Source organism: Panthera leo, chromosome A3, assembly GCF_018350215.1.
Source record: "Panthera leo isolate Ple1 chromosome A3, P.leo_Ple1_pat1.1, whole genome shotgun sequence".
Classification (NCBI taxonomy): domain Eukaryota; kingdom Metazoa; phylum Chordata; class Mammalia; order Carnivora; family Felidae; genus Panthera; species Panthera leo.
In genome coordinates, this window is record NC_056681.1 from 126,461,332 (window position 1) to 126,479,789 (window position 18,458).

Here is an 18,458-nt window from a genome sequence, read left to right on the forward strand (position 1 = left end):
TTAACGAGGTGCAGATAAGAAACTTGCATTCTTATTTTCTGCCAGGTAAGTTCATTTGAAAGTATAGTTCAAAAGGAGATGTTTCTCCCTTTGTTAGTGTGTAAGACACACTAACTCTGCTCTGGTGGGAATTGGAATGTCAGCCTGACAGTGGTTAGAAGCATCTTTGGTGATTCTTAACCTTTCTTCAGACTACCGAACACTTTATAAATCTGATGAAAGCTATCCCAAAAGAGTATACAGACTTTTACATACCATCTCAGCATGTACAGAATTCCAGAAGCCAACCCAAGGATACTCCCAGGTTAAACTCTAGGCCAGCACTTCTCAGCAAGTCCATCATGGATTTTCTCCATTAGAACTGTCTGTGAGGTCTTACTAGAAATCCATTTATTGGGGCTCTGTCCTAGGCCCAGTAAAACAGCAACACTGAGGAAGGTGTTCATCAATCTGCTGATTAAATAGCCCAAGTGATTTTGATACACATTCAAGTTTTTTTGTAATTTTTTTAATGTTTGTTTATTTTTGAGGGGGGGGGAGGGGCAGAGAGAGAGGGAGACACAGAGTCTGAAGCAGGCCCCAGGCTCTGAGTTGTCAGCACAGAGCCCAATGTGGGGTTCGAACTCACAAACTGTGAGATTATGACCTGAGCCAAAGTCGGATGCTTAATCGACCGAGCCACCCAGCTGCCCCAATACACATTCAAGTTTGAATTGGTCATGGATGTAGATCAGTTTTTTCATTTGCCAAGTCACTTGTCCAAAGTCGCACAGTAAACAGGGCAGAATGAAATGCAAATGTTTTATTTCATATTGTATAAAACAAACATTTTATACGTAAAATCTTACATTTATATGTTTGCATATAACTTCCAGAAAGCATGCCTTTTTCTTCTGATACTGGTTTTTAGGCATAAGAACACAATTTGCGAGTTAAGTTCTAAAACTCTATAAAGAATTATAGAATATGGTTTTGATACATCATTAACTAGAAAAATCTCCCTTGGTCTATCAAAAGATCTTTATCATAAAACATTTAGGTGCTCCAGAGTCTGTGACATCATTTCTTTTTATTTGTTTTAATACATGTCTCTGAGTAGTTGTGTCAATAGAGTTTTGGTGAGTAGACTTACATTTCCAAAGCTTCAGGCCCAGAAAATTTCTTATTGAATGGGATTCCATCAATATTTTTTTTTTAAGTTTTTTTAAACGTTTATTTTTGAGACAATGCAAGAGACAGAGTGCAAGCAGCAGAGAGGCAGACAGAGGGGAGACAGAATCCGAAGCAGGCTCCAGGCTCCGAGCTGTCAGCCCAGAGCCCGACGCGGGGCTCAAACCCACGAACCGCAAGATCATGACCCGAGCCAAAGCCAGACGCTCAACTGAGCCACCCAGGCGCCCCCCATCAATATATTTTTGTAAAATAAACATGGTACCAAGGTTGAAAAAGGTAAAAAAAAAAAAAAAAAAACCAAAAAACTATCTACTCAGACGTTTTATCTTCCAAAAGGCTAAAAGTTTGCTTTTAATCATTGCATAAATTAGCTTCTTATTTTAGTATTTCATTTTGAAATTAACCTCTCCTTTTGCCCCACCAACAAGCATTTATGTCATTCTGCCTTGTATTGGGCTTAACTGTGTCCTCTCAATTAACCTGTGAGATCCTGGAGGACAGGCAGGACCATCCATTAGTCATTTCTGTATGTCTTCACTACAAGCTCCCTGAGAAGGAGATACACAGTCAGCATTTAATATAATTCACTCAACAAACGCTTACTGATGTTTGCTCTGTGGCAGGCTCTATCCTAACCACTGGGTCTCATGTTGATTGAAATGGGGTGACTATGGTCTACAGGACTAAAGAATGAGCCTAACAAGGAAGACCCGTGCCCAGACCTGTGTTTTGCGAAGCTCGCTCCTGCAGCTGTATGTTGGAGGGGCTGGAGTGGGCTGATGGGGGCTGCCATGGAATCCAGTCATGAGGCAGGGCTGTGGGCTGCGGGGACGGTTGGCAAGCCCATCTTTAATACGTGTCCTACCTTCCCTCTTTCTATGACACCAGGCCTCATTTTTCTGAACCTCAGTTTTAAACATTTTGAAACATGGACTTAAGGAAGGGGTTCCTTTACATTTTGGTTGCAAAGGCTTCTGAAGTTGAGAGTTTGTGGCTCTGGGCCTTGCAGAGGGGCCTTTCCCATTATTTTGCTCCTCCCCACACCCTGAAAAGAGTGGTTCTACAGCAGCCAGGTGTCTCTCCTAGAGCCTGAAATGGGTCATACTGGTGACCGTACCCGCACCAGGCTGACTACCCAGACAGGAGGGCAGCGGCCACAGGCAGAGTTGCTCGCTCAGCCGGATTCTAGGATGTCTCAGTGTCCACACTGAGACACAAGGAACTACAGAAACGTGCCTGTTCACCAGGGTAAGGACCGTGACTTGCCAAATATTTGCACTTTTCAGCAGCATTAAAGGAAGTTTTTTCTGTTAGCCCCTCTCTTGAGCCTCATTACACAATCCACATCTTTCTCTGGGCTTCTGCCTTCTAGCATATCGGAGCTGTCTTTTTTTTTTTTTTTTTTTTTTTCTTCTCCTCTCCCTGTGTACACGGCATATTTCCTCTGTGGTTCTGCTTTGTATGATGTCCTTGGACAACTCTGGAAGGACAAGAAGACTTTGCTTGCTTTCTGACTATTTGACAGAAGAGCATAGGCTGAGTTTGAATATGGTTGTGAAGAGGCTGCCAGGAATCTAAACTCCACTCAGAAAGTCATATATTCTCTTCTTGGAATAAAAAAGTCCATTCTGGGGTGGAGTGAGAGAGGTGGAGGAGGTGGATGATGTTGGTAGATATACATCAGTTGTACCACAGCTGAGCCGTGTTTAATGTTTATATGCCCCCCGCCCCCCATCTTGAGGCTGGTGCTCTTCCAGTGCTGAGTACTTTCAGTGTGTAAATGAAATACCTCATTTCCTGCATTTCAACTCTTTCTTCAAAGGCAAACTGCTCTCATTTGAAACAAATAGTGAGGAATGTGGCACACAGAGCTTTCTTAAACACAGTGACAGCTTGCATGACCTCCAGTGATATGAAAGTAGCTTTGACAAATCTCATTTGTCTGTACTTCCCTTGGGGCTGAGAGTGAAGACAGTTGTGAGGCTCAGGCTAACTCCTGGGTGATAAAATGTTAGAAGATGTGACTTTCAAAACTATGGAGAGTGGTCTAATCACTTAAGAAAATGCAAATGATCCCACTTCTCTGCAAAAGCAATTTATATCAATTGAACAATAAATGCACTTCTCAGCACCTCTACCTGAAAGAGCTCTACACGATAAAAACTAATTTCTTCGATCTTAGAAATGGCACAGTGATCTTATGATATACACACAGGCCACCCTAAGGGTACCTTTCGACACACATTTAAGGAGATAGTTTTGTATTTACCTGCGGCCCCCAGCTGCTCAGCTTTGTATTAATGAGAATTCTGTGTCCCTGACACTCATCAGTGGTCCTTACAGGGTTATTGAGCTTTTAATCATGCAATAAGCACCCATCTGCAAACTCACCACCCGAAACCGCAGCTACAACGTAGATACAATCTGTATCTACCCCTGTGGCCCTACTCCTATCCTGTCCCTTGCCTCTTCCCCATTGGATGTGGCCACCAGTCTGGATCCCGTATTCATCAATCTTGCTTTCCTTTTTATATGATTTTATTGCATTTATTGGTAGTCTTGTAAAATATTTTTGTAACCTTCTTTGTGTTTAATTTAGAATATTTTAAGACTCACTTTTTGCACTTAACGTTTTGGTGTCACTACAGATCAACTGTTTTGACTGCTATGTGAATACATCACAGTTTATTTTCCACTCTCCCTCTGATGGGCATTTGGGTTGTTTCCCAGTTTTGCTATTGTGAACAGTGCAGCTATGAGCATTCTTATACGTGTCCCTGCTTGTGCAAGGATGGAATTGCCAGACCACAAGCTATGTGAAACATTCAACTTCAGGAGGTAAAAACAATGCCTATACAATCATCCTCCACACATATATTCATGCGGATGGTTCAACTGCTCAAACTGATTGCTACACTTAAAGGATAAAAGCAAGGTTTTCTATTTGGTATTTTAGTCAGAAAAAGTTAAAAGAAAAACAATGCATTTTTTCCACAAGCCTAACGTTAGATAAGTGTATACAAAATAGAATGTCTTAGATCCTGCCAAATCTAGAAACAATACAACTGATAAACTCAGACAAACCAAAATAATACCACTGCAGTAGAAATTATACCTGCCATGGAACAGTTTTATCTAATGTCCAGGGTAAGATTCACTTGTAAACGGTACAAAATGCTGAGTTAAGAGTTCATTTTGTAGACCTTGATGCCCAAATGTATACCGGACCTCCCTACCCCTTTCCAAATGTGCTGATGTGGGAATCTAGGTTTTTTTCTTATCTGCATATAGGAAGACACCTTGTAGTGAAAAAGGGCCCAGGTACTTTCTCTTTAATGGAGAGAGGTGCAGATACCTTTAACAAGCCAAACAATAGTATAATTAACAGCTTGTCAACAATCATCAGCAAACACTGTATTATCTGAGATTTCTACTGTTCCTTCACCCAACACTGTCATCTTCTGAACTCTAGTCAGTGTTTTGGCTGAACAATTACTCTTCTTATTCAGAAACTGCTTGACTTACGTCTGGAAAAAACACACCCCTTTGCATTTTTAAAAATGTCCATTTTTTCCTTTTGGTTGGAAAACCACCAGGTTGAAACAGATAGGCTACTTGGAGTTGTAATTCCATAGGAAGCTACATTTCATGAAGACTGCATTTTGTGGCCTTAAGAAAACAAGAGGTGGAAACCATTTACCTTCACGTAGAGTTGCTGAAATTCCTCGAGGTTCAGCCTCCCACTTGGACAGTCCTTGAGGAATCCTTTGTACCACTGCTTGAGCTCATGCTCGTTAAACTCTGTGCTCTTCACCAGGTCCTCCATCACTTCAGGGGCCAGTTTGCTATTCTGTTTCCCCATTCTGCCTGAAGGAAAGCAAATTAATGCAATTAGCTGTGGTCATTTCAAGCTTGATTAGGAGCCACGTCAGAGTCCTGAGCAGCCCTTGGTGGGAACTCCCTCCCGTGTGTCAGGTCAAAGTCCCCCCAAGTCTGCCTCCTTCTATTTGGCATTCCAGTAGGGAGAGGACAGAACAAGACTCTTCTCACAGCTCAAGAGGCAGCAGAGCTCAGCCTTCCCCGTCACGTGTCCCCTTTTACATGGCATAGATCCTACAAGGAGAAACAGCCATCCTTGTTTTTGCTATTCATGTAAAGTACATGGGAACTCTTTATGCCCTCTTTTTCTGAATTAAAATCCATTAGCACTTGCTGCCTAGGTGCCTAATGCTACATGTAGTTTGTAAGGATATTAAATGGGATTGTTGACACACGCAACGAGAAGGCTTTATAGCCAAGTGATCACAAACAGACTTGGGAAATCTGATCAGCAAATAACAGTGCATAAAATACATAAAATAATGTTACCTATATCAGTTATGTGCCAGGTTATTGACCGTTTGCCATGTATGTTACTTAGGGCAATATTAATGAACTGTTTTATCTTAAATTTCTTCCTAAATAAAATTATGTATATAATATATATGTTACACATATAGAATACAACTAAAGTATATATTATATAATAACCAAATATATATTATATAATAACTAAATCTATATTATATTATATTGTATTGTATTATATTACATATGTTATATAATAACTAAACTCTTTCAGATTTACTGTGATGGCTAATTAAGAAATAAGTAGGTAAACAAAGATAAACAATACTCCAAAATTAAACTATTTTTTGTATTAGTGTCAGAAAATTGAAGGTGATTTTTTAAAATTTCCCTTGAATGTTGTTGTTTTATAACAAAAAAAGAATGAAAACCAAGCTTAACCACAGATTGATTTAAAAAGCAAAATTAAACTGAAAATCTGAAGGACCACCAGAATAAGGAAAGTGCCACAAGATCTTCAAAACCCTGATGCGGGAACTGAATTAGGCTTTGAAAATTTTACCCCAGTGGATCTAGGCCTTCAATGTTCTTGAGACAAATTCTCTCTCAGGCTCCAGGCAGGTCTATACTTGCAATCACCCAGAAAGGGTAATCTCAACACATGCTTTGTTGGGGCTTTTTTTGCCTCCTTCTACAACAGATTCCATACCCATTGTCAGTGACCTGCCCTAACATTGAAAATCCTTTCACTGTAGTGAAACCAAACCACTCTTGCTACTTCCAGGGAAAGCTTCCTCCTCAGCATCATCCCAGCTGGACACAGTGAGAAGATATCAAGAAAATGGCCATTTTTCTTCCAAATTCTTCTGTTTGAGCAAAGGACCGAGGAGCAGCCACTTTGCTCTTTTATCGTGGAGCGTCTCGACTGATTTTGGCTCTTAATTTCAAGCTCCATGTCTCTTATTAGCAACTGTCTCTTAATAATAGGTTACTGTGGGATTCCACAGCTGGATGTGGAAATCAAGTTGGGTACTCAGGTGTCAAGTGTAATTAAGCTGGGTAAGAACACTCTAATCCATGGTTACCCTGCTAATCGAAAGATGTATTACCAAACTTTCAGGACTTCACTTTGTTGTTTGCAGTAGAGAATTACAAATTTTCATTTCTGCACTAGAATCTCACCTAACAATAACAGCTGCTGAATACTGAGGGTTGGCTGTGGGATAGGCACTGTGTTGAGCATTTTACCCTCGATCTTTGGCCCTATGACAGCTCTGCAATAAGGATTAGGGCAGCTCTCTTGTACAAGATCATACAAGTAATGCGTAGCAGAGCCAGATTTTGAACATGGATTAGTAAGACTCGAATGCACAATCACAGACAGACAGGTGGATGGAAGGCATTTCAGAAGGAACAGGAGGGGCAAAAGCAGGAAAGCTCGCAAGGCTGAATCAGTGCCTCTTGGCGCTGAAAGAAGGGATGAGAGAGGGATCAGTCACTTTGCCAGGCCCTAGTTGGGAAAAGACTGTTAGAGTTTACCAAAACCACAAGCCAGAGTGGGTCTGTATTAATGATGGGAAAATGGATTAAGGGTTATTAAAAACTGCCTTCAAAAATGCCTTTAGAAGGTCAACAGCGTGTCAGCTTCTCTCTTAAGCAAGGAAGCGTGGATTCTCCATGGATCATTTATGTTCCTGCTGACTGACTGGGGAGAGGGTGGTCTCACACAGGGAACACTGTCAGGACCATGAATCACCATTTTGGAGACTCAAATGCATCACTTCATGCTTCTTGGTTATGGGTCATGCTCAGCATTATCACTTAGGTGTGCCTGGCAGTAGATGGGTTACAGAGAAAATCAAATTCTGGCCTGGCTCAAAGCAGCATTGCCACTGCCTTCATCACGCCTTGTTTGGGTTCATGATCCTCACCGAGATCTCTGACCCCAGCCCACCTTCTGTATGGCTGCTTGAATGAATTTCTAAAATACAAACCTTGCTCTCTGAGCCTCTCCCTAAAACCGTCAATACTTCCCATTGTCTACAGGATGCAGCCCTATCTCCCTCGCCTGGCACCTGTCCTGCCTACTCACATCCTCATTTTCTGCCCATCTGTCTTTTCACTTGCTCAGCAGACTTCTTCTCTTTCTTTAAGTAGCCTCCGCTCACATGCTACCTCTTCTGTGAAACCTTTGCTGACTTTCCAAGGCTCGCTTAGGCATCCTTTCTCAAAGGCATCTCCACTCTCTTGTAAAAGCTTTCATAGTCATTATTCATTACTCATTATCCAATCTACTGGATTGTTAGTTTCTTGGGAAAGAGGACTGTCTTTTATTTATCTTTGCATCCCTGCTACTTCGTACTAGGTGCTCAACAAATAATTTTTAAGGGGATGAATGAATGAGGGGCACAGTGGAGTCCACAGTCAAGGACCTTGGCACTGGCCTTCATCAAGTTGTGGTATTTGGTATGTTTCTTTCTGGGAAAGTCAGTCTCCTAGTAATGTATATATGAAAAGAGTCAATGCAATCATAAGTATAAATATAACATGCAGGCAACAGATGGGAAGAATGTTTCATTTAACTGTTTGGAAAATGGCCTGCCCCCCACCCCCGTCAGAGACCATTTTTTTGTTGTCTTCGTCACTAAATTTTGAACATCTTCAAGCCAGAGCTCATGTCTTTTGTCTCAATATTCTCAGTATTTGGCACAAATGTGGTGCTTAGTAATATCTGATACGTGAAGGAAAGCATTGGGTTAACACTCCCCACCTATACTACCCTCGTCCTGGGGCTGCAGTGATATGGGCCAGTAGTGTCTTTCATTATGGCAGCAGGACAACAGAAAGGGTAAAAATGACAGTAAAGCTTATCATATTCCCAATAAAAAGATTTCATGACATAAATAACATAAAATAAAATATTCCATGTGTGGGGGGGCTGCAGGTTATCCCAGCTCTGTTTCTAGTTCATTCTGTGATCTTGAGGCAAATCCTTTCTTCCTCTGTTGCTCAGTTTCCCTATTTGAAAAACAAATGAGTTGGAACACATGACCTTTAAGGCCCTTCCAACCCCATCATTCACGGATCTGTAGCATAAGTTCTGTAAACATGAAAATATGAGTCACGGATTTGAAGTTGGCTTGTCTTGAAAGAGTCCACACAGGTTGGTTTTGTGGATTCTTTACCTGGGCGCCTGTTGGTACTTGAACATTTGTTGCCTAAGAAGGGAGGGCACAGGCACTTGAGTGCATTATTTTAAAGTTGGCATTCCAGGCTATTAAGACAAGCATAGAACAGGACCAGTGATGGGCACCAGGAATGGGCCTGTGGGTGATGAAAGCCCAGCACCAAATTGCAAATGATACCCGGAAAAGACCATGTTTTCATACTCTACAGTTTACAAAAGTCTTCATGTGGCAACATTTACCCACGCAACAACCCAGTAAGAAAGAGATTATTATCATCTGCCTTTTACTGATGAGGACTTTGAGGCTCAGGGAGAATGAGTACTTCGCCTTAGCTCAACCAGCTAATAAAGCTTTGCTCAGAATACATGTCGTTCTCCAGAACCCCACTGGTTTCCTGATACAGGCTGTCATATTCTCTTGCCTGGATTCTGCAGCCACCTTCTAACTGGTTTTCCTGCCTTGAGTTCTGCCCACCTCTCTTCCACTTCCAGCCATGACTCCAGAGCAGAAGAGGCAGAACATGAATGAGTGCCCTTAGAACAGATCTGAGAGACTCCCTAAAGGAGGAAAAGACCACCAGGGGAGGTAAGGAGCACCCATGGGCATTTTTCCTCCACAAACCCTTTGGGTCCGAGAGAAGATTGAAGTAGTGCGTGTGTGTGTGTGTGTGTGTGTGTGTGTGTGTGTGTTGTGTGTTGCCCTGAGCTGGTCCTTTACCCACTCTGATATCTAAGTCCAACCTCCTAGAACACAACAGGGTCATCTGTGTGCAATGAGGCACACAGAACAGCAGGCCTGGCTTTTCACAGGTAATCTGGCCATCAGCCTGGCTGAATCCTGGCACGATTCACGCAAAGACTGGGGGCTGAGAGAGAGAGGCCCAGCCACATATGCAGATACACACAGGGTAAGCATACCAGTGGGGAACGAGGCCTGGAAGCAGGGCTCAGAGCAGAGAAAGAGCTTTAGAGGCTCAGTTGGAGGCTGATGGAATATAGCCATGTGTGGAAAGAGTCTTAAATGGGAGCAGAGCTCGTTGTAGTGTAAGATTACCTGGGCCAACTTTGAATACATCAGGTGCTTTCTCTAAGCCCTGGGCTCCTCACTTGTACACTGGAATAACTAGAAGAGACGGGCCTTTTCATGCTTAGATTCCTGCCCGGATGGCTCTTTGTTTCCCTTACCACCTGTCTAAACTTGACTCCTCCTGCAAGGCTTGGTTCCATTGCTGTCTTCTCTTTGACACTTGACAAGTTCCTACCACTCTCCCTTCTTCTTCTTGATAGCATAGTTTGCATCAACAATGACTCTGGCCTGGTTAGCTCTGGGCAGCTCAGCTCAGCAGACAGGTATAGGTGTCGTCTACAAGAAAGGTTCTGTGCTAGGCATGGTGGGATATACAGAGAAGATGCGGTTCTAATCTTGAAAAGCTCAGAACTGGATGCAGGAGACCTTCACGCCCCTGGGGATGTGGGATCTGATGACATGACTGCCCAGAGCAGAGACCTATGGAGCACTGGGGATAGAGAGACAAATGCCCACCAGATCAGGCAACTTCACCTGTGGGTGGTCTTCAGGTGACAGCTCTAAACTAGAGTTCCCCAAATGTGCCTGAGTAAAAGAATCATCCTTATCTAGTGAAAAATGCAGCTTCCTGGGGTGCCTGGGCGATTCAGTCAGTTAACCCTCCAACTTGGGTTCAGGTCATGATCTTGCAGATTGTGAGTTTGAGCCCCATTTTGGGCTCTGTGTTGCCAGTTCAGAGCCTGGAGCCTGCTTCAGATTCTGTGTCTCCCTCTCTCTCTATCCCTCCTCTACTTATGCTCTCTCTCTCTCTCTCTCTCTCCCTCAAAAATAAATAAACATTAAAAAAATTTTTTTTTAAATGCAGCTTCCTAAGACCCTCCTTTAGAAGGAAATCTGTACTTTTAACAAGCAACGCATGTCAACTGGGGGAGCAGTGATGAAAATCATGAACAAAAATCAAAGTAGATGGTCTGAGGAGAAGACACACAGAGCAGCACAGACATAACCTAAGTTCTCGCTAATGGCTCGCGCTCTCCTTCTGACACCCCTGATGTTGTTTCAAGATCCTGCACTGGGACTAACATTAAGAATTTAAAAATCACACAACTAGGGAAGACCAAAGTTGAAAAGATTTGTCCCTGCGTTCTTCTGCTTTTAATCCCCTTGATTTTAGGTTAGAGAGCTTGAGAATCTCGAAGATCACGTGGGCACCCAATGGCCGAGTGGGGATGAGAACCCTGGTCTCCTGACCCGGCTGGGGGATCCCACCCTCCAACCCCAGCAGCACGCCGTCCTCAGGCCAAACACCCAAAGCTTGCAAGCCAGGATGCACGTTTATCTCCCAGCTGGGTTGTTGAAACAATCTCCATCACCACCTCCCTGGGATGCTATAAACAAATGACAGGAGGTTGCTAGTTTCCAGAGATGGTTAAAGCAATGCTGAAAACCATGCCTCAAAGTTGCCCAGCACATTGTGTGGGGTTTTCTTTTCTAATAAGGACAATTATCGGACACAATGGCTCTTTCTGCCTCTCTCCTCTGTAGCCTCCTCAACAGAGTATTCTCAAGCCTCTAGCAGCATCTCCCCAAAGGCAGAGTGTGGATCCCAGGCTGGCCTTTCTTGCTGTCTCTGGGGACCCCCGCAGCTTCAGAAAAGGGGAAAAATGCTTTCTTTTGGCATTCTTTGATGACTTTACCTCAAGCCCTGAACCTCATGGGATTACAGCTCAGGTCTGGCCTGCAAGCATAAAACAGGTAAGGTTAGGAGGGACTGACTCCCTGGGGACTCAAGATAAGGCATGAGTACTTATTCGATCTGTAATAAATGAGGAAAAACATTTTGATGGCAGTGGCAATGGCACCATCAGGGCAAATGACAAGAGTTCCAACCCAGAAAGGATAATAAATACATGGAGGTGAAAGCAGAAGTGGGTCCCAGGGATCAATCATCTGATCTGACCCCTATGTTTTCTAGAAGAGTCCCAGGAAGGTTAGGGGAATACAGCAAGTCCGTGACAGTGCCTAGCAGCACCTTGGCTACTAAGCCTGGGTAAGAAGACTTGGAGGCTGCTATAATGCCCAGGTCTGTGACCCTTGGGTGCTGATTTGTGTTGAGGGTCCTAGGCCCTGCAGGACTAGGAAGAGCCAATCTATGTCCCTGTCACCAGGCTGTGAAAAGTGGCCTCCCTCTCTAGGCCTGTCCCAGTTGTTTCCAGCCAAGTTGCCACCTGAGCAGTCTCTCTACCGCTCAGGGGTGGAGTCTGAAGTTTCCTAGGGCCTTAGCTGGGGACAGCCCTGACCAGGATGGGAGCCGCTTGTGAACATTAGCCCTTGGATCTGACTAGGTGGTTCCAAACTAAAACCCACCTGGTAACAAGGTGGCCAGGTGCTCAGGGACTCTGATCTACAAGGCATCAAATGGCCTAACTGGCTTTGGGGGTCCGACTCAATTACCTTCTTCCTCCTTGCCCAGGCACAAAGAGCATCTCTTAAACATCTGGGAAGTGTGGCTAAACCCGAAGCCACACTTGGCGCCCCGGTGTTGGGCTATAACTTTGGAAAAATTTCTACTCAGACTCAGTTTCCCTTTCACCCCCTCTTACAAGTTCTTTTCCTTTTCTATTGGGACACAATGTCTCTTTTATTTTTCACTGGACGTAGTTTGGCGGGACAAAAATAAGTATCCTGGGGGCAGACCTGGATCAAATGATGTTCCTGCTGCATAGAGAACATCTATGGTGTTCTATGATAAGCTACTCAGCCCACTGGAGCCTCAGTTTACTCATTTGTCAAATGGAAATGATGAAATTTGCTCACAAGGTTGTTATGGGAATTAATGAGATAACACATTGAATTATTTCCCACAGTGCCTGCCACATAGCAGATGTTCAACAAACAGTAGCTATTATTATCTTTATCATGGGACCCAGCAGACTGGATGGCTCCAGAAGATGGGGAGGCAGACATTTCATGATTCAGGCCTCGATATCTAGGCGTCACCTTAACCCTGACATCTCGTACCAGACCTGGTATGTGTAAACAGAAGTACACATACTGTGGCACTTGGGAAATTTTACTGTGGTCCTGCTTCCTGCTTATTCTCCTCCAAGTAAAAGTGCTTCATATCCAACCTGACAGAGGGAAGTCATCTGAGGACCCCACAGCCTTGACTAAGCATCAACTGTTGAGTGAAGTTTCCATCTAATTCCCCACTCACCCACTGAACAGAAGTGTAAGCTGATTAATAGCTGGTAACCTTTCATCTGGGAGTGTTTCAAGCAGCCACCCACTTTTCTGCATCTTATTTTTACTTCCTGGTACATCTTTCTCCAACCATTCTATGTGTTCTGAGCATTGATTTCTATGAAAGGAAACAGGCCGTCTCCGGCAGTGTCAGAACCTCACTTAGTTCTGTGAGGTAACAGAGGAAATGCTTTCATTAATAATCACAGCCTTCTGTCCAACAGATTGTGTGCTAGGTTGTGCTGCCAGGTCCCAGTGGGGAAGGACCGTGGCCCTTATCTCAGAGCAGCAGGGAGCTGCGGGAGAGAATCACAGAGCAGGGGCGCCTGCGTCACCTGCACATCACCAGTCCCCGGGCTGGGAGCAGCCTTGAGCATCAGCGGTCAGGATAGACATCCAAGTCCTTGCTCTCAGAAGTATCTGAGGTATCTATCCTGATGGGAGAGTGACATGTCCAAGTGTCTATAGGTAGTGGCAAAGTCACTCAAGTCTTCCGATTCTCAGGCTGGTGGTCTTTCCTTTCTGAGAGCTGTTTGCACTTACTGTGTCCCTATATTGTTATTTCTACAATAATTCTAAAAAAATAGTTTAGCTCATGCGGGTGGGTCTTAAATACAGAGAGTTTGAAAGTCTCAAATAAACTTATAGAAGTAAATTTTACTTACTTATAGAAGTAAATGTTCTATTTGAAGGGAGAATGACACTAAAAATTCATTCATTCATTCAGTGATTCAAGAATCTTTTATTTAATATTATGCTATATTGCAAAGATAAAGGTGGCTTCCAAATCATCTCCAAGGTAAGCTTTTCCTGAATACTAGATAATATCTCCATCTGCCTGTTAGACATTTCCACCTTTGTATCCTACAACCATACCAAACTCAATATATCTTCCTGCGCTCCTCTCTCAGTAAATGACCCTGCCATCTGCCCAGGGTCCATTCAGAGCCTGGGGGTTATGCAGGATTCTACCTCTCATCACATCCCTGTATCCGACCAATCATCAAGTGAAATAGTTTGTAGATCCTACTTCCTAACTTTCTTTCAAAATCCATCAGCTTCTTTCTTGCCACTACCTTAGTTGAGACTGCCATCATCTCTCACTTTTATCATTATCCAAACTTCCAAACTTGCTTCCCATCGACAGTCTTGCCCTCCTGAAATCCATCTTCCACATAATAGCCAAATGACCTTTCTAAAACACCAAATCCAATTATGCCACTGTCCTGCTTAACCCCTTTAGTGGACTCCCATTAGCCTCACCCTGAATCCAATCTGCAGCAGGCTTTCCAGACCACTCACCTGGGCCACTGCTGCCCCACACCCAGGAGCTCTTCAGTTTCACCCCTGCCCGTGATCCAACTTGCTGCATCAACTTGAACCTCTGGTTGTGTACTAGCTATTCCTTTGGCTTTGAGGGCAGTTCCTATTAGCTCCCCTTTAGCCTTCTAGTAAATTCCAAACCATGTTCTAGACATAGATGAGACACCTCATCTGGGGTGACTTCACTATCTGGCTTCCTCTTTTACACCCTGACTCTTGTATACACTGTTGTCACCACGCCACCTGCCAGGGCATGGTCACTTTAAGGCACGTCTGCCCACCGTAAGGCACGTCTGCCACCTCCCTAGACCCGGGCTTCCCCAAGGGCAGAGTGATTGTCAGGTTAGCCTCAGATTACACTGAACAGGTGCCCAGGAAATGTTGTTGAATCAATTAATTACGATGTGATCTCTGTCAACAACTAGCTAGAGCTTATCAGCTGAGCGATAAGAGAGAACATATGAAACGGAGATCAAAGATGAATGTGCTAAGTGCCATTAGGGAGACACCAGCAACGTGGAGAGAGACAGGGAGGGAGGAACAAAGAAAGAGGGAGGTGTGGGAGGGAACTCTAGGGAACCAGTAATAAAACTACTTTAGGAGCTGAAAAATTGTGTGAAGAATTATTTGCAAAGTAGTCCTTCAAAATTATCTCAAGGAAACAATCACAAAAATCCAGAGATGTATATACTAGGATGTTTACTCCAGCATTGTTTAAAATAATTTTAAAAACCCTACCTTCTAAGAAACAACTTAAATGCCCGTCATAGAAAACTAGTTAAATTGATTTGGTTATAACCGCACAATGGAAATTATGAAGCCATTAGAAGTAGTAATAGAGATCTACATCTAATGACATACATTGGTATTGATTTGATGTCATTTATTTACATTAAAACATGTGAATATACAAAACAACTATGTATTTTTAAGGATAAACACTTAACTGAGGACATGTATTAAACACAGTAGAATGGAAGAGGAAAGTGGGAGTACAGAAAATAAAAAAAAATATTTATAATAAAATCCAAAAAGGGCTTTATATATACAATGATGACAGTGTGCCATGAACACAGGAGTATGATTACCATAAATGTGCACTTGAGGTCCAAAAAAAGAAAGAAAAGAGGAGAGAAGACATTGCAATAGACTGTTAAGTTAGAAAAGCAAGTCATAAGACAGTATGTGTATCACCTTGCCTTTGCTTTATGCAAGCTTTGCTTTATGCGAGCTCAAGCTTGTGTGCACAGAAACTTTGGGCAGTACATAATTTACATCAAAATCTTAACAGTGGTTATGACTGCTGGTGGTATAATGGTAATATTTCATTTCTTAATATCTTTCTGAACTTTTTATAATGAGCACATGTAACATTTATAATCATAAAAAATATATAAATAATCTCAACAAACAAAATGTCTTTTGTTCAGAAAATAGTCTCAGGCATCCTGGAAAGGGAACTTCCAAGATGCTTTGAATTAATGCCACTCCCTTTTCCAACAATTGATGCAGCAATATGTCAGGGTTCACTTCCAGACCAAAGACCACTCTGAGGACTATCTTGGGTAGCTCTGGGTGAAATGATGAACATGGAGGAGAGGCTCAGAAGAACCCTGAATCTGCCACCTTCTCACCCATCTCAAAGCCCTAGAGAAGCATTGATGGGGAGACAAAGTGTGGCCAGGTCAGAGTTCCTGACCCTCAGGATCTATCATGTCAGGAAACCTCTCTGAGGCTCAGCTCTACCATGCGAGACTGATGATGATAATATCAATCTTGATGTGTTATCACAAGGTTTAAATGAGATATAAGATAGAAAAGAGCTTTGTAAATGCTAAAGCACTCTCCAGTATTCATTATAATAACTGAAATTCAAATTCAAAAGATAGAAAAGATGATGATCCCAGAGATCATCACTTATGGCTGCCTAAGGCTGGATTAAGATTGTCTAATGAGGTCCAGAGAGATCTACTTGAAGGTCAAAGGAAAGAGGTAAGAAGGTGAAAGGGAGCAGAATTTGCTACCCCAATCTATGCCTGTTCGGTGTAGGATTATTTTAGGCTGAGTATTTTTAAGAAACAGAAGACATAGGGCAATCTCTAACAGATGAGTAGAAGTTACCCTTCTGAAAGAGACATTTATATTCATAAGAGAAATCTCCATTTGTAAGGGTGTCTCACTTTGGAGCTTCAAGGGGGAGATGACTAAATCTCTAGAAACTCTGTCAATGGAGAAGGCAACTGAATTAAATGTGCATAACAACCATACCCTTGTTTACTGTTTTGCTTGACAGACCCCCCAAACTGCCTTCTGTCCCTCACATTCTATTTGTGTTTAGCTGGAGATGATATTTAAGGTGATGATTTGGTCCATTTTGGTTTTCCTGGGTATCTCCTTTGTATGCAAGAGGTATACATGTTATCAGACTTATGTTTGTTTTCCTCCTGTTGACTTGTCTTTTATTTTGGGGGGCCAGGGGTGGGAATCTTAGCCAAGAACCTGGAAAGGTTAAGGGAAAATTATTTATCCTCCCCTACAAAGGCTTTGGAAACAGTAGCATCACTGGTTGTGTCTGTGGATCAACCTTCCTTACCTTCTTTCCAGGAAATAAGGAAATGGTGATTCACAGTCTTCAACTTGGAGCTGTTGACTATAAAGCCAACTGACATTCTCAGGAAACGTTTTCCAGGGCCCTCCCAAATAGCCTGTGTGGACTGTCTGCTTTGACAGGTTGGTGGACCACGACTTTCCCTAATGCACAGAGCTGGGTTCAAGTCCCAACTCCACCAGTGTTTCCCTGTGTGACCTTAGCCACAGTTGGCTTCCATTTTGAGCTTCGGTTTTCTCATCTCCAAAAATTCTATCAAAGTTTCCACCTCACCTAATTCACTAGGTCATTGTAATGGACAAATCTTATAAATGGTAAAATTGTTTCTAGCTCTTAATCTAGGGCACTTTCTGGACATCTCAGGAAAGAAAACAAGATCCGGATATATGGAAAGAAGTGGGTTTATTAGGCAGGGGAAAAGAGAATGAGTAAATTGCAAATCCTAGCACGAAAGAGAAAAGACACCTGTTGACAGGCAGCCAATAGAAGGTTGACAAGCTGGAGGAAGAGGGAGGCAACCATGGGCCCCTTCTTGGAGCTCTGGGAGGTGGATGGAAAGGACATATTCACCAAAAGTTGCTAGAGGAGTGCTGACCCTCTCCAGTGAGGTTCCTGTCTTTGATGTGTTTCCAGTTCTGAATTTTGCTCACCCTGTCCTTGCTGGGCCTTTGTGAAGTATCCAGCAAGGCTGGAACAAAGCACTTTATTGTGGTGCTTGAAAAATATCTTGGCTAAAAGGGACAATGCCAAGGCTGAGTGGGCTAAAATTAGACCTTCCGGTTCTGTTTGACTTGGCAGTTGTGTGCACAGGCTGCTAACGTGGCATCCTCCACCGGCCTCCCTCCCGGCCGGCCATGTGCCTTCTGAGAGCACAGGTAACATGTGCTGAGGGAGAGGAAGTGCTGCTTCCTCTGGCACCCTGTGGGGATGACAAATGCTTCTGGGCTGTGTCACTGTCACTTGGAGCAGTATGTTGAGTAATAATTTGAAGGGATATGTTTCCCCATCAGCCAATTTGCATATTGAATATTAAATATGAATATTAAATAAATATTGCATATGAATAGTCAATCATATCTCTACTTCCCATTAATCTAATGCCCTTCCACACTGAAACCAAAAGGAAATCTCAAGACATATATATCATATTATACATTTGAAACTTTTACTAACCTTTACCTAAGAACTTACAACTTCACCTATGTAACCAAGGCAGAACTCAAAGAATCAGTCACAAGTAGCTTCTTCCATCATGCTGTGCAGTGATGGCATCTACAAGGAAGAGCATAGGCCTAGGAGTTAGAGAGGGAGATCCCGAACCCTTGCATGTCCATTAACTTGTAACTTTGGGCAAGTTCCTGAACCTTTCCTATCCCGTTCTTTCAACTTTAAGTTGTGTATGTTAATAACTACCTCAAAATCTTAAATGAAACACACAAACAAGCAGACAAACACAAAACAGAAAGAGACTCATGAACACAGAGAATAAGCTGATGATTGCCACAGGGAAGGGGGTGGGAGGATGGGCCAAATAGGTGAAGGGGATTAAG

At 43.0% G+C, this 18,458-nt stretch overlaps 1 protein-coding gene across 4 annotated transcripts in view; it reads right to left on the reverse strand.

Annotated features, from left to right (window-relative positions):
* VSNL1 (visinin like 1) overlaps positions 1-18,150 on the reverse strand; it is a 71,840-nt gene extending 53,690 nt beyond the window's left edge. Inside the window, exons 1-2 of one of the 4 annotated variants that reach the window (XM_042930293.1) lie at positions 18,088-18,150; positions 4,874-5,040 (exon numbers count right to left, since the gene is read on the reverse strand). In XM_042930293.1, coding sequence (XP_042786227.1) covers positions 4,874-5,035 — 162 coding nt within the window. In that variant the 5' untranslated portion in view covers positions 5,036-5,040; positions 18,088-18,150. Of the gene's footprint in view, positions 1-4,873; positions 5,041-12,951; positions 13,070-18,087 lie in introns of those variants that run through there. The other 3 variants (XM_042930292.1, XM_042930291.1, XM_042930290.1) reach the window with 3 other exon arrangements.
* Positions 18,151-18,458: the final 308 nt, after the last annotated feature.